Source organism: Aptenodytes forsteri, unplaced genomic scaffold, assembly GCF_000699145.1.
Source record: "Aptenodytes forsteri isolate BGI_AS27 unplaced genomic scaffold, ASM69914v1 Scaffold81, whole genome shotgun sequence".
NCBI classification, from domain to species: domain Eukaryota; kingdom Metazoa; phylum Chordata; class Aves; order Sphenisciformes; family Spheniscidae; genus Aptenodytes; species Aptenodytes forsteri.
Window position 1 is genome coordinate 1,389,800 of NW_008795259.1, and position 16,826 is coordinate 1,406,625.

Sequence of the window (16,826 nt, forward strand, 5' to 3'; positions counted from 1 at the left end):
GGGGCGGCGGCCCCGTTCGCGGGCCCTCCGGGGCAGGGCCGGACTCCGGCCTCTCGCCTCTCCGGCGGAGCGAACCGCGCTTTGCGGTGTCAGGTAGGGCGCCGCCGTCCCGCTCGGAAAATAAAAACCAACTACTTGGGGTTGTGGCAAGGGGTTTGGCCCTTTCTTTGCTCCCGCTCTCGGGTGGTGCTGGCTTCTACGGTGACTCGTTAGCAGATGCGCTGGCCGCCAGCCTGCCTTCCCACCTCGTCTCCCTCCACCCCCCAAGTGTCCTTCACGTCGCCGAGCACTGATCTCTGTTTACACGGCAGCGTTACCTGATTCGCGGTGTGAAAATTGCCTCCCCGCTACCAAGTCTGGAAAGGCAGAAGGGCAGCCATCTCGCCCAGCTCTTCCAGTGGGCTGCAGCACACCGCTGTGTGTCAGTTCCTTCCCACAGCGGGCAGCTCTCCTTTCCCGCTATTGCCACATCATCAGCCCTTCTGACATCCGTTGAAAGGACTGTAAATTAGAGGTCTACGAGGACGTGCCAGCGCAGTTGCTTGCGAAGCGTGCCTGTGACTTACCTGTACCCTGTTCAGATACAAGGGTTTTAATTTAAAAAAATCTTTATTTGTAGACTTAAAAGTTTAAAACTTCAGCAAATAAAATCACCGTAGTTAGTCTTAGGTTAAGTATTGCACGTGGTTGAGCAAAAGTCTTTGAGTGTACCTTCTAAAGGCACTTGAGAGGAGGGGTTGTATTTGCTTTTTCTAGCTCTGACTGACAATCCTGAAGTCCTTGGATATACGTGTCCTGCTCAGGCATTCTTATTCCCTGTGAAAGTTTTTGAATATTTATTTTAAATGTGTACTCATAGTAATTAGATCTTTTTCAGGCTTGAGTAAATCAATCACCCATTCATTTCTACTCTTTCATTTTTGGAAAATGTTACGTTTATTAAAAGAAAAATCTGTAGGTTTGTGTATGTTTTAAAAGTTCTCAGCCTAGCCTGCGTGTGCTCTAAACTGCAAACAGACAGAACTTTGTCCTGTGGCCAGTATTGGTGTTAATCGTATCTGCCCAGTGTTTGAATGTATGAGACTCGGCTCCGTAAAAGCAAAGAGGCAACGAACTGTCAGATTGCACTTGTCTTAGAGCCTTGCTCTGGAGCCATGCTCTAGATCAGGTTTCTTTTCTGACTATTGTTGTGGTTCTGTTGAACGTATGGACATAGTAGTATACGCTATTGAGGAGGTCATATTAAAGAAGACTTTTTTATGTTTTAAAACTTGAATGAAAATAAGTGCAAAAATAGTAACTTTGTAACTACCTGTGAAACTGTAGTGTTCTGATACCAGCAGATGAAAAGGACGTGCTAATCATTTATTAAACTTACTAGTCTTAGAAGAAACAGTACTTACTAAATTAGTTTCCTGGCAATAGCAATGTCTTTTTATTTTCACATTTGTAATGACAAAACAAAATTAAAATATTTTCATATGTTGACATGTTCAAAAATTAAACAATAGGTTTTAAGGCAAGTTGGTTGCCTTCTGCGAATTTAAGCATTGCTATGTGAATGCTGAACTTTTTGTCATCCAGCTGTAAACTTTTTGGTTTTGAACTTACTGGCACATAAATGAGTAGTTCAGAAAGTTATTAGAGAAGGAAAAAGGCTGAAAGATCAACACAGACAATCATTTGAATGTGAGGTTTTTGCAGCTGAGGCTTCAAAACACTGTATTTGACAGATTTTTAAGAAATTCTTCGAACATTAGTTTGAAAATTGTACTACAATGTCAGTTTTCTGTTGATTAACTAGACATTAAAAAGGCTTTCTTGTATTTGCATTTTGTTTTGGTAGGTTCAGGTTTATTAGTTGCAGCTCAAGATGCTACGGAAGATGAGGAAGCTGTGGAAGATACCGTAGTTGAAGATGAAGATGATGAAGCTGAAGTTGAAGAAGATGAGCCAACAGACTTGGTAATTGTACATGAATTGTACTTCCTAAGTATGAATTAGACCAAAAGTGCTCGAAGCTAGATAGTTTAGATATATTTAAATGTGAGTTTAATAACATTGCTATTTCCAAATAGCTGTTTCCAGGTCTCTAATTAAACTTGTGTTCAATCTGAAGTTTCAGAAGGATTTATCTTTTCTTCCTGAATTATCAGTTGGAAAACCACATGGGGACAGCTTGATTTCTGACTACCAAAACTGCAGTTCACAAAAAAGAACACCAAGTGAGAGAACGAGATTCTCATAGGAGCCCCTTGTAGTTCTTTTCCAGCTTAAGCTGCATCTCAGTAAACTGAGAAGGACGTTGGGGTATAGGACTACTTCATTCTGGCTTCTTTGGTATTGATTTTCAAGGGGCAACAGAATCTTAGTTCTTAATTAAGCTCAGTATTAATTCTGAAAAACTTGCTTTGCAGCCTGTTTTCACTTCCTACATTCCTAGTCTCTGACACTTGTTGCAGGGTATGCATGTTACACCAGTGGCCATATTGCTGTTCAGGGTCACTTGCTTCAGCTTGACAAAGTGAAATATTTTATGTAGTTTTGTGATCTGCTTTTAGCAGTAGATTATTAGGCTTGCTAGACACTTAGTGTACTTAAATTGGTGCAAAAATTTCTCAAATTTCTGGTGTAAAATAAGAAAGTTTGGGTCATTATTAGGAGGAGAAGACATACATAATAAAAATGGAGACCTGGTAAACTGTTTTCTGATTCTATTAGATTTTTACTGATGTTGGTAAATTGGTGAGCTTATGGTCGACCAGCTTTGCTAAGTGGTAGAAGGTATGCTAGGTATTCAGTACTGACAGAATATTATTAAATAACCTTTTGGATGGAATTTGCTTTTAATAAATAGCCTATGACTCAGGTACAAAACATTACACTTTTTAGGCAGTTTCTTTTATTTGTCACTGAGACAGAAGATAGTTTTGCATAGCATCTTGAAATCAAGATGCTATGTGCTCATCTCTGGTTCACGGCTTCCCTAGATCATGGTGCATGTATGACTGATCCAGTAGGCTATCCACTGCTTCAAGTGGTTGTTTAAGCAGTGAAATCAAATGATCTAACTAACTCACAAGATCATGGTACATGTATGACTGATCCAGTAGGCTATCTGCTGGATACAACCACTGCTTCAAGTGGTTGTTTAAGCAGTGAAATCAAATGACCTAACTAACTCACAAGCAGTTAGTTCAGACAGTTCAAAATGGGGTCAGCCTTGTTTTTACTTGGTGGGGGAGGTGGTGATCCCATGATCCCTATGTGGAAAATAAGCCCTTAATGCTTGCATTTGCTAAATTAAAAAGTGAATCATCACAAAGGTGAGCTTGAACAAGTGAATCCATGAACTTACTTAGTTCCAACTCTCTAACCATTTCCAGGCATACCTAACACTTAACTAATTAAAACTGAATAGAAAGCTTCTATAAACACTCGCTCCGTAGTGAAAGTAACTCTCATTTGCCTTACGGTTGCCTATAATTTTGGAAATGCTTGTTTTCTAAGTAGAAATAGCTTAGGTGTGAACACTTAACATCTAGGTCCTATTCTTTTCCTTCCACCCCCAAACAGAGACTTTACTGTTGCTTTCTAATTATAAACCTTTCAATACAGCTAAATGCAGTTCAGATTAGTCACTGTGTCAAATATAACAAGTAGAAGGACAAATGCTGAAAATAATGCTAATCAAATCTAGAGGGAGAACAGGCTATGTGCTAATCCTGCAACAGCAGGAATTGATACTAATGCTTGCCATTGTTGCATGCTTTGACACATGGGATTCTCATGAAACAAGCATGGTCTTTGCTTCGCTGTTCGTTATAGGATTTTTCAAAAAAGTCTCTTGTCTTAGACAGAAGAAAAAGAGGAAGAAGACTTGTCAGGAGAACCTAAAGCCTCACCTAGTGCTGATACAACCATCTTATTTGTGAAAGGTGAAGGTAAGAGTCCTGTGCTAATCTACCATCTTCTTTACTGCTGCTTAGACTATATCAATGTGTGCATAAAACAGTGAAGCTCTAAAAAACCCCAGAATCTGTTCTAGACACTTTCTGTTTAGCAACGGGCTAGGTGTGGTGTATGAAGTTTCTAATGGTTGAATATTTTTTGTGTTTTAGACTTTCCAGCAAACAACATTGTAAAATTTCTGGTGGGCTTCACCAATAAGGGTACAGAGGATTTCATTGTTGAGTCTCTCGATGCTTCTTTCCGCTATCCTCAAGACTACCAGTTTTATATCCAGAACTTCACAGCTCTCCCTCTGAATACAGTAGTTCCACCACAGAGACAAGCCACGTTTGAGTACTCTTTCATCCCTGCTGAGCCTATGGGTGGTCGTCCTTTTGGACTGGTTATCAATCTCAACTACAGAGATGTAAATGTAAGCCTGATGTTGTAATTCATTTTAATCTTTCTAGTTGATGTGGAAATGTCAGGAAGGAACTGCTTAGTCAAGTTCCTACCTCTTCAGAAAGTGAATGCCTTTGTGGTTTTTAAGCAAATCAGTAGATACATAAGCACAGTAAGTGACTGTCTACGTGCTTCACAATACCCCCCATGTACACTTAGTTCTGTATATCTTAGACTTAAAGTTATGTCAGCAGTGGAAGCTAGAATGCCTTAGGACTGTGTATTAGTGGGCTGTACTCATTTTAAAAAAACAAAACAAAACAAAAAAACAAAACCCTAAAGCTTCTTAAGGATAACTTAAATTTCACTGTGCTTTTCAGATTGGGCTTTGCTAATAAACTTAACTATCAACCTGAATCCCATCTGCAGACTTGACTTCGAGCAAATAAATGGCCAGTAGTTGCAATCTGGGGGAAGACTATCCAAAAGCATAAATGGGGATTAAAATAGGGGATTCTCTTCTCTTTTAGTGCAGGTCAAAGTTTAACAGGCTTCTGTACCTTTGTTTTGATTGTTCTAATAAGAACCCTTCGTATGTAATACCTCATGTTATAGGAAATAACATATTGAAGGCTAGATGTGACTTTCTTGCTAATGTCAAGACTGTTCTTTGTACTTGTATTAAAAAGTTTGTGCTTTTATGTGTTGAGTCAAACTTGCACTGCTTATAAACTTGATCAAGTCTCGTGCAGGAGTTACTACTTTCTAGAGTTTTTCCAAGAACATGGAAAACGGTAAACATTGTTTGTGTTCAAGAAATGAATTTAAAATGTTATGTGGAAACTTTGTTATAGGGCAATGTGTTTCAAGATGCTGTCTTCAATCAAACCGTCACAATTATTGAAAAAGAAGATGGGCTGGATGGAGAAACGTAAGGAGGCTGGAGATTCAAGTTTAGTTGGTATACTGGTAGAACAGGTTATTGATGGCGCCAGTGAGAATAGCTCTTGTATCCTCATTTTATTGAATGTTAGGTCTGCTGTGTTTTGCTGATGGTGTAGCAGGCATTTGACTTGTACAACGTTGATAGACTGAAAATATGAACCTTTTCCCCAAATTAAGATCTGTATTAATACTGGGGATCTTCAGGACTGGTACTATGTCAATGAGCAGTTTACACATCTGCTTTGGCTCAGAGGGCTTAAGCCTGGAATAGGACCAGATGTTACACAGCTACATCACAATTCAAAGCTGTTAAGCTTTTGTTATGCTACTATGCTTTGTCCCAAGAGTTGAAGCTGCAGAGGGTCCATAGAATTGGGCTGTGGGTCCTACTGTGAAGACTGGAATAACTTGCTTCTGGAGCACTCCAGTGTAATCCAAGATTACATAAACTGAAAGATGTATTTGGAGTATGAGATAGAGGAACTCACACTCATTCTTTGTTGCACTAACTCCTACCTGTAGCAGGTATCTTTCAGGAGTATTTTTTTTCTGTCTTAAAGACTTAAGTACATCTGACACACCTTACATGTTGCAAGCATATGCTGTGCTGATGTGCTTTTAAATATTCTAACACTGGAGTGGAATTTTAAGAGAACCTGTGAGTTAAGAAAAAAGTCTTCAGAAATACTTGTAGACAGTGCTGAATATTTGAATTCTCCTGCCACGAGTAGAAATAGCCTGCTGAGCAAGCTTCCTTTTTAAAAAAGGACAGCCAAAAGAAATAGCTGTTGCATTAATTCATATTTCTCAAATAGAATAGCATCAATGACAGAACTATTGGTCACGTGAAAATGTGTGATACTCTGATAAAGGAGCTCTCAAAAGAATTCAAATTATTAGAACCAGTTTGAGTTAATGTCCTATGAATAGATAATTACCCTAAAACAGGGATGTTCAGTTAAGTGTCTTCTGTAGTTTAACTCTGTAATTTCCTTTGTCATAAGATTTTCAACTTGGAAAAGATTCTTTACCTGTAAACTCCTGCCGGCTCCCCAGATTAATTTTAGATCTAATTTATGTTCACCTCTTGCTAAGTATCAACAGGTATTTCAGGTAGAATTCTTCAAAACAAACCAAAAATGCACAGATTTAAAAAATGATTGTTTGCATAGGTAGAATTCTAAGTGTGGAACACAGAGCAAGGTGAGCAAGGCCTTTCAAAGCTCTGTTGCCAGTGATTAGTATCCTAGCAGTACTTGCTTTGCAGTAGCGTACTAAAAGCATATAAGAGATTTTTAAGGGTTTTGTAAATGGTTAAAGCTGTCACAAACATAAATATTACCTGTGACCCAATGTCTTGAAACATGATACTGCAAAAGAGTTCTTGCAGTTACTAAATTTCAATAATTATTTATAACAGTTTCCCAGTTTATATGGCATTTTTCAAATGTTCTGCTGTTCAGAATTAAACTTAGGATTACAGCTTCTGAAATCGAAGTCAGAATAATTACTTAATGTTTGTTAGCACGTCCAGATTCATTGGGTTTTTTTCCCCATCCACCCCCTACAAAAGTTCTTGGGAAAGATCAAGTGGGCATGTGGCCAAAGCCAGGCTTAGTTTCTATGCCTCTTTGTAAACTCTCTTAAACACTTAAGGTTTTCAGGTAATGGTTTCTTAAACTGTTTTTTAAAGGATCTTCATGTACATGTTCCTCGCTGGACTTGGTCTACTTGTCATTGTTGGCCTACATCAGTTACTAGAATCTAGGAAGGTGGGTAGTGTATTTTGTCTATGTACTTGTTAATACAAGACCTTACTGAAATGAAAAGAAAACAGTTCAGTAATTGCTTCTGGCATATGATGGTACAGGTAGAGCTTCAGAAGATTTACTTTCAGAACTAAGACCTTAGAGATTACTGGGAAAACCAGAGAGTTTTTAAAAAATGTTCATAATTGGAGACATTTAGATTGCTTACCTAATGCTCTTTGGGACCACACCGAAGTGGTTGAATTGGAAGCTTTGATACCTTCCAGTCACTGGATGTGTGCAGCTACTGATTCTATACTCGCTGGGTGGACTTTCCCTATGCTCTCTATCTATTAGTTTAATCTAGGCCAAACTTTGGGGAAAACAGCTGTGTAGTCCTTTATTTAGTTCTTTTCGATGCTTTGCCATAATGTTGATTTGGGCCTTCTGGATTCCATTTATAATGGTATAATAGCTAAGGGTTTGTCCGTGTAGGTGGTCTGGCAAGTAAAAGCCGTTGAAAGCTTAGGTCTCATCTGCATGCAATGCATAGGTTATGTCTTTGTGCAGTCTGGCTTAACTTTTGAAGTAGCTTCCCTTGGGAAGAAGTATGGAATGATTATTGTGCTTTGAAATCTATTTTGCAAGGTGACATATGAGAATATTGTGCTAATTTGAGAAAGTATAAGGAAACCGGTCATCACAGTTTGATTAATCATCAGCCATTTTTCGTAACAGGTGTCATGAACTTGCCCAGGTGTGCATGAAATCTTGATATCTTTGTGTGGAATAAGTATTGTGAGGCATTAGAAGTGGTAATGCCAAGCTTAGGTGAATAAATTGCTAATGGTGAAGATAGCTAAAGCTAAGCTACAAAGACAGCTTCATACATTGACTGCCTTAAGTTTGTGTCTTAGTGAAATAATGCTATATTTAATGAATTGCAATTACTAGTTATTTCTAATACTTGTGCTACCAAAACTTTGTGGAAAGAAAAATCTTTTTTCTTTCTTGAATTTTCAGAGGAAAAGACCAGTACAGAAAGTAGAGATGGGAACATCAAATCAGAATGATGTTGATATGAGCTGGATTCCCCAAGAAACTTTAAATCAAATAAGTAAGTAGTCTGCTTTCCACAAACTAGAGCGTAATAAACTTACTTAATTAGTTGTAACTGAGTAAGTAGCTGATACCCATTTCTCAGAACAGCATACATCTCTTCTAGGGAATAAAAATAATTGTCTAAAGCACTGTGCTTAATGATTAGACTATTACATTAGCAGCCTACTCTTGTCTATATAGAACAAACTTCACTGGCTGATACAATAATGACTACCGGTGACTTTTACAATTTGTTCTGTAGACTCTTTTTCAACAGTATAAAATCTCTACCCAAAACCTGGATCACAAAGGAGGTTTAAATAGGAGAAAATATCTATCATCTCAAAGTTTCTGTAAGTTGTTTGGAAGTTTTCCTATAGACCAAAGTTTTAAATAAGCATTAAAAGTGTGTATTAACTAAAGCCACATTAAGACTTGGTATTAATGTCCTTCACAAGTCCAGAATGACTAAGTTCTACTTGATATCTGAAATGCCAACCCAATATCTGATTTCTTTAGACCATTTGTGTGTTTGTGGATATTTCTAACTTCTCTTGCTGTTTCTTCTGTTTTGCTTACCCATGGCTTCAGTGCAGAGTAAAAGAGGTGAGGCAAACTGGTGATCTAAAGAGTGGAAGTGCTTAATGTGTTGTCCATGTGATAATTGGGCATGGATAGAAGTACAGCTTCCTGCATGCAGTGATTGGTGATGTAGCATGAGCGGTACAAGATTACAGAACAGATGCACGCAACCACACAAACACATTTTATATACATATAAATTTGTTTTCATATATTATAAATAGGTGTGTATATATTATGTCTGGTTATATTGTAGTAATGTAGTTTCAGTAAAGTACTGCTGAAGTACTGTTGTCTCCTCTAACAGTTCCCAGAACCCTTTATCTAAAATGCAGATATGTATCTTGCCTTCCCTGCTACCTTGGTGTAGTGTCAAGCTGATGTTGCACGAGGGAGGTGGAGGACTGATCAGGACCAATGGTTGAGCACATCTTGTCTCAGTGAGAAACAAACCTCAGCCTTGGGTATAATAGTTTTATAGTCGGGTTTATCTTCCTGGGTCTTCCTTATCCCAGGTGAACTCCTATCACCAGTAGCATTGGCTGGTGTGAGGTGAGATAGCCTCACTTAAAACAAAGTGCATCCTAGACAAGAGAAGTGTTTTGAAAACCCTTTGCAGGAACCACCTTTACTTAAAAAAGACTCCTGTTTTGATGAAATAAGCATATTCTGAGCTTTATTCAGTGTAGAAGGGCTAGAGGCCTTAGCTGTGATACAAAGTTGTGCCAGGAGTTGACGACCACTTTTTTTGATTCCTTCACCCTTTTTAACTGTACTTGTATTACATAGGTGTAAGGACTGGTGTTTTACTTCTGAAAATGTAAGCTTGTTTGCACACTGTCTTCTGTGAGACACAAGAATGATAGTACAAAATCTAGATACAGGAATTTGAAAAGCCTCACAATCTAGCAAGAAAGACTGAAGCTCTAGATGCTAATTTTTTTCCAAAGAGCAAGCTGTCTTTAAATGGGTTCAAATCCTGGCAATGTTTGGGTCCTGTTCCCCATCCCTTTCTTAAGCTAAATAGGTATTCCTGTCTTAATACCTGAAGTCTAGGAAAACCTGATGTTTTAGTTCTTAATTGGTGGTTTTCTTTAGCTCCAGGTTAGTTTTAATTAGAACTCTACACTAGAATCCTTTGAAATACGTGGCCTTCAAGATCCTCAGAGGTTCTTGACTATATTTTATTGTTGAAAGACTTCATACTATACTGATTGGCTTGTAATGGCGTGATGGCTGCTCCTTGTGTTTGCACATACTCTAAACAGTGAAATTATTGGAGATGGTTCTGCTTAAGTAAATGTGCATTATTTTTTTTTTAAGTCAACAGATACACTTAGCAGTCACTTTAGCACTTCATACAAAGTATTGTAGCTTATCTACCGTATTGCAAGGATTGAAATTCTACTTATGTAAGGACCATCATTGTAAAGGACAATTATAGGCCTGTCATAGTCTTAAATGTAGGATGACGTTTCTGGCGTCCAGTGATCATACAGCTAAAGCTGGGTGGCTTCCCTGTATGGGATGTCTTGATTACAAAGTGACATCTTCATAGTCAAAGGTGGATGCTTCCTGGAAAAGTGTGTTTTTTCACAACCAAAACACTTTTCTGCTGTTAATCTGTATGAATGTGGAAATTTTCATGCAAGACAAAGCTGTCTAAAGGAGGGTCAATCACATATTCTTCAGGCAGGTAAAATCAAACCAGTAACGGTCAAAATAATTCATTAACTTTCTAAAAGTGTGATTATTGAACATAAAACTTTTCTAAACATCAGAGCATGCAGTTTCATCAGGAGATGGTATGGGGTTTGGTTTTTTTGGGGGTGGTTTTTGCATTTCAGTAACTGGCAAACTGAACAACCCTCACCCTGGAGTTGCATGTTGCGGAATAGGAACATTTTTTTTGTTACCTTCTATTTAGGATGCTAATCGTTAAAAAGCCTTAACAAGTTGTTTGAACTGGCTTCTTTGTGGTGATGCATTGCACTAGAAGGGCAGTTTGGCTTGTGTTTGGGAGGGAGAAAAATACATGGTCATACAACAATTAATCTGAAGTAGCTGTAGCAATTGATGCAACTATCTCTTTTTTTTTTTTTTAAATCTAGATAAAGCTTCACCGAGGAGGTTGCCCTACAAGAGGGCACAGAAGAGATCAGTGGGCTCTGATGAGTAAATGTTAACTAGTACAACAGTTGAACCTTTACTAATCCTGCCTGTTTGGGTTTTTTGGATTGGAGTAGTGCAGAGAATCCATATCACCATAAGGAAAATACTGCTAAACATTTGGACTGAACAGATTAACTGAATGGTGTTAATGTTACTGAAAATGCACTTCTCTTTTTTTTTTTTTTGTTAATTGTTGGGGGGGCGGGGGGGGAGGTAGCCATTAAGATTTGTGCCTGCGTGTGTAAGCAGTTGGTCTTAACAGAACCATGTTACCTGAAATGTGCCTTTAGAGTTCTTTGTAATGCTGGCTTGTCATCTGTACACTGTCTTTGAAGGATTTTTCTCTTCCCCCTGATTTGAATGTCTAGTGACTTAATCTATCTTGATTGTATCATGTTTGTTTCAGAATCTGTATGCATTTTTCTTTTCCAGTAAGTAACTCTGTTCTCTACAGCGCGCACACACTGAAGTTTGTGTGTGTGGTCCTATTGCAGTGGTGAGGCACTGATCATCTAGATTTCTGCATAGTTTGCATTCTAAAGGCACAATTGGGTATAGCTACTCATAGCGGTAGATATTTTGCTGCTGTTTTGATCTGGGCATGCAGTGACCTAAAAATCTGAACTTACCTGCATAGATGTTAGGAAGACTCTTACACAGCAGCAGAACTTGTGAAGCATGGAATTTGTGTGCTGAATTGGTATTACTACATAAAATTTTTTTTATACCCAGTTTGTTAAATGGTTATTGAATTGTGCCAGCAGCTTAGGTATTCTGATTATAGTGGTAGCTCTGCAATGTTTACTCAAGAAGTTACTGAATAAGCCAGAACAACTTTTCAGTAAGTTCTTGGTTCTCTCACAAAAACTAGAATGTGATATGTATCAAAATGTGGACTTTTCTTAAAGCTTTACATGGGGCGAGGACTTTGCATTTACTGTACACACTTGAAACTGAATTTGAAAAACTGTTGGCTTCAAATAATCTTTTTAAATGGCAAACTATTTAATTCACCCTTTGCAGTTTTTAAATCTCAAACTTCTTTCCACTGGTCACTACATTGCTCTGAGCTGGTGGGTTTTTTTTATCACCTTGTCTTTCCTACTAGTAACACAGATGCATATCCATTATGAACTACATGTTAGTTCAGTACTAAAGCAGAAAAGCTATATGCAATCAAAATGGGATTTTCTTTTGTGGCAGGCGCAGCTTACATGATTACCAGGTACGGAGGTATTGATCCACATCCATTGCATTCAGGAATTTAACTGACAGTAAAAAGAGCAGATAATGTCAGTTTGCTGCCATTCAGGCACTTGAACAAGGCTTGAATTGTTTGCATCTCAACTGCATCTCTTCCTGTGTCTGAAGGTTATCTGGAAGCTTGTTGAGTTCAGGAAGAGGCATTGATTTGAGACCTCTGTTTTCTTCTTTTCCTCCCCTTCCTGATCCCCACATGTGAAAGTGCTCTTTTAGATCTACACTTGCTCTGCAGGGACTGAGCTTCTGAGCCAATGAATGCTGAGCAATACTTGCAAATCATGTCATAGTGTGTTTGAAGCATCTAAGCTCTGAAACTATACCTGTACTGGCGCTATTTTACTATACGCTTTGCCAGAATGAACTGTGAAGATACTCTCGACTCATCTTGCTATGGAAAAGATAAGAATAGGAAAAGCAACCCCAAAGATGCTTTGTTCAACTTCCTGATAATATAGCTAGCCGAGGCAGAATTTTTAATAGTTAAGATTGCTGAATCATCATACAGGTCACTTGGCAAACAGTTGAATGCTGCCTTCATAAGAGTTATCTCCACTCAAATTGTGTGGAACAGCTTTGTTTGCCTTTAGTGATGTAACCTGACTGGTTCTGTGGTAGGTTTATGGGCTTATATTCAAGCTTGCATTGATTCAACAAAGTGTTTATGTATTAAATGCTTTGTATACTAAAGCCCTATAGCTATTGCAGCACCTGATGTACTGAACTTCTAAGTTCCCTCTCTTGGATTATGTCTCTAACCTGAAATCAAGAGGGGGTTTTTTCACCTTCTGGTAATAGCTAATCTTAAACTGTATACTCTTAATTCTTCCCAAGATAGGAAGGTACTCTTTTGAGGGGGTGATGATGAGAGCTGCTCTAGATACAGTGGTACTCCAGGAAAAAAAGACAAAGAATCAGAACAGAGGATGCTAATTTGTAATATCCTAGTTTTATTTGTTCAGATAAATAGTTTAGCCCTTACTGATTGAGTTTTGGAGCAAGTTAGGCCTTTAGAAATCTTACACTGACCAGGACTTAAGAGAAGCTGAAGGACTGAAGCACTGTACAAAGAAGAAATAAGTATTTGAAGGTTTCAGCTTTCTTCTCTGCACGCAGCGGTTAACATCCAAATGCTTAAGTTCTAAGCATGAAAGAAGAGAGGAGACAGTTTAGCAACTTGCACAGGAACTAGCAATGGGAAACTCTAGTTGTACCAAGACTTTCTTTCTGATCGTACAACTTGGCATTCACTGTGGATGGTTCATAGTAACTTTCTCAGCCAGAAGCAGTTCATGAGAACAGTGGCCAGCAGTCCACCACTGCTCATGATAAATGAAGTAACAGTTTTGAATTCCTTGTTTCTTGTTAGTTTGCTGCAGTTGAAATTTAGCAGTAACATTCCAGTGTGTAGTGGTAATAGAAGTTGGGCATCTCTTACATTATTTCTAGTGAATAAGCCAGTCTGCTACACTCAGATTTCTTCAAATGGGAGAACAGAATTGTTGCTTTATCCTGGTGGTTAACAACTTTTATGTTGGTACTTGAATTTTCTACTCGATTTTTAAACGCATACAGATAGCTTAGTGCCACAGGTAAGTTACTGGATATCATTATTACTGTCATCAGCTGAGTAGGGTATAGTTTCATTGACTTTAAGATGGAACAGGTAGCAATTCTGCCTGTCTCGATGCCACCCCTTTCCATGCGGTAGCACAGGCATTTATATAATCTAGCATTCTTACCCGCCTAGTTTTCAGCAAGCTTACTACACCACCACACAACTGCTCATGTGAGGTTATAAGGAGCAAGGGCTGTGAAAGAAGTTGTGAACTAGGGTTTCTTCCTTGTTAGTAAGAGACGCTGAAATGGCTTTAAGACTGCAAATAAACTATAGCCTTAGTGTGAAGGACCACTACTAATTCCTTTCTCACAGCTCCTTAACCAGTTCAAAAAATTGTGAAGACTTAATGAGTCTATACGTGGGGTAAGAAAAACTGCTTTAGGGTTCATGTCTACAGTGGTACCAAAGCATTAATTTAGCTACACTTGAACTGCGTTTGATACTTGTAGCCCTCTGTATGCTGTCTGCTTTGTGACAGCAGTTCATTTTTTTTCCCAGTATCATTTAATCTGAGAAAGAAGAGTGGCTGCTGTCAGACTGAAGGATGAAGTATCATCTTTATTCTTCATGTACAAAATAATTAATTGTAGGCTGTGGAGATGAATGGAGCAGACTAGTGATGGCAGTGCTTCTGCTTGTTTCAAAACAGTTATGCTGAACATCTTCCTGACCTTGGAATGGATATAATCAAAAGCATCATTCACTGTTTATTCCTGGAATGCATGGTGCTAAACAAAATCTTGCGGTTGAAAGCTCTGAATTCAGGGAAGCAGCAGGAAGATCAAATACTAACATAGGCTGGTTGTCCTGTTTTTCGGTGTGCCTGATGTACTGAGCAGCAGTTGAGAGTCTGTTCTCTTTTCTTCTCCAAAGGAAGGACAGTACCTACCTCATAGGAGTGATACAAGGGCTGTTTCAGGAGTGTTTTGAAGTACTTGAGACTTGCACAATACACTTCCATGGAGATAGTAAGACATAGCACTAGTGTAACTTGATGGTAACTACATAGATTCATGTTATACCAGTTTAATCCCCTCACTGAACAGAATTTAGCAGCTTTAGACTAAGACTTCTCTTAAATACACAGAGGAATTGCGGTTAACTTAGAGGACAGCAAAGCCAGAAAGATCTTTCAGTTTCTGCAAGAGTTTATAGGTAGGCTAAATAACATTGTTCTGACATTTTTCCATTTATCTCTAAATTTTCCCAGGGATTTTTTTTTTAATCAAGTGATATAGATGATTGTTTGTGTAGATACCATCAACAGTCAGTTTAAGAATGATTGTTTTGGATGATTAAGTTCAGATGATGTACCGCAACTGAAATGTTAAATTAACATTTACTTTCTTACCTGCTGACTTTCATTTATAAGTGAGATCAGATCTCTTGAAAATGGCTGCAGGTTTTTTGTAAACTAAACTTGATTTTTTTTTTCTTAGCATTGTGTAGCTTTTTTTTTAAAATAAAGCATGAGTATGGCACCAAAAAGCCTGAGTGGTATGCTGGTGCTCTTTTCCTTGATAAGCAACCTGTAGTAGCAAACATGCAAAGAGTGAAAACACGCTATTCTTAAAAAGCTGCTTTTCTGCAAGTGTGTTTGGAATGGGAATAATAGCAAGGAAGTATTCTGTGATGTTTTGGACAATGGACTAATGTTAAAATTAAAATTCCTTATAAGAATAAGGGAGGGCCCTGGGAAAATGTTCAGTAAATTCTTGAATCCTGATCTGTTAAAACTGAGCCATAGTTCCCTACATTTCCAGAAAGAATAACCTATTGTTAAACTGTTGTAGGCAGCGTGAGAAGGATCTGTTAAGGTGCTTAAAGGCTCCTGAAGCACAAGGCTATATAACAAGGCCAAATTCCTATAGCTTTAAAGTGCATGCCATTGTCTGACCAAGCAAACAATAATATTCCAGGCAGTAATACTGAAAGTAGCAGTTCAAGCAGATGTACTGCATCCAAACAGAAGAAGGTAAGACTTGCTGGGGAAAAAAGCTAGCAAAAGCAAAACAAAAATGGCTTAAAAATAAAGGATATTGAGACTCCCGTATTTGTGAACTACATCTGTGGATAAATAAGGGAAAACTTAAAAGTAGATGTGTTAAGATGTATTTTTAGCTCCCAGACAACATAAAAATAACTCTCAAATTTGAAGTCTGCCTCATCTTTCCCTGAAAAGATTAAGATTAGATTTTTGAGACTTCAGATTGGTCTCTATTCTTTCTAAGCCAGTCATTGCAGCCTTAATTTCAGTAGGCTATCTTTCTGTCCCCTCACGTTGGTCGTCTTGATTATAAATCTATATTAACCAAGATGCAGTAAAATTTCAGCATTACAACATTCCAGTCCCTTAACTGGTGAGGGAAAACTGAAACCTAACCTGTCTTTCCTCATCGCTTCTGGTCTGTTCAGCTTACATGGAAACCACAGTTTGTCCTGCTTTAACTGAGTTTTTTTCCCTGTGCCACTTAAATTCACCTAATGAAACCGTAACTTAAGAGCTGTCTCTTTGACATAGTGAAGAGAATACTTGGAGTTAATATACGTAGCCACACAAGCGTCTGAACAAGAGAAATTTTCAAGATAGCCTCAGTGTATATTTAGTAAAACAGATGATACAGTCCTGCCCTACAGGGCCTGGATGGAGCTAGACAGTGTAATTTTCATTCAGATGAAGCTGCATTGGTGGACCAAGTGTGATTAAAGCACTTACCCTGAAGATAAAATACCATACAAGGTTCCATTATTACAGCCATCAATACCAAAAGCTGCCAGCTGAGGGATCTCCCAAGCCAGTGACAGCTGCTTCTCATAACAGACAAGCACGAGAGAGCAGCATCTAAATGGATGGGCTAGAGCAACCGTGTCTGGCTTTTCTTAATCATTCTCTGCTGTGTCTTAGTCACTGAAGTAAGCAAGAACAAGTCTTATGAGGAGCAGCTGAGGGAACTGGGGTTGTTTAGCCTGGAGAAAAGGAGGCTGAGGGGAGACCTCATCACTCTCTACAACTACCTGAAAGGAGGTTGTAGCGAGGTGGGTGT

At 38.5% G+C, this 16,826-nt stretch overlaps 1 protein-coding gene across 1 annotated transcript in view; it reads left to right on the plus strand.

The window, feature by feature from the left end:
- Nucleotides 1–16,826, plus strand: part of SSR1 (signal sequence receptor subunit 1) — a 28,750-nt gene that overhangs the window by 3,990 nt on the left and 7,934 nt on the right. The window contains exons 2-9 of the mRNA XM_019472033.1: nt 1,847–1,965; nt 3,857–3,944; nt 4,122–4,384; nt 5,208–5,284; nt 6,992–7,070; nt 8,070–8,163; nt 8,739–8,753; nt 10,841–10,904. Of these exons, the coding sequence (XP_019327578.1) occupies nt 1,847–1,965; nt 3,857–3,944; nt 4,122–4,384; nt 5,208–5,284; nt 6,992–7,070; nt 8,070–8,163; nt 8,739–8,753; nt 10,841–10,904 (799 nt within the window). The remainder of the gene's footprint in view (nt 1–1,846; nt 1,966–3,856; nt 3,945–4,121; nt 4,385–5,207; nt 5,285–6,991; nt 7,071–8,069; nt 8,164–8,738; nt 8,754–10,840; nt 10,905–16,826) is intronic.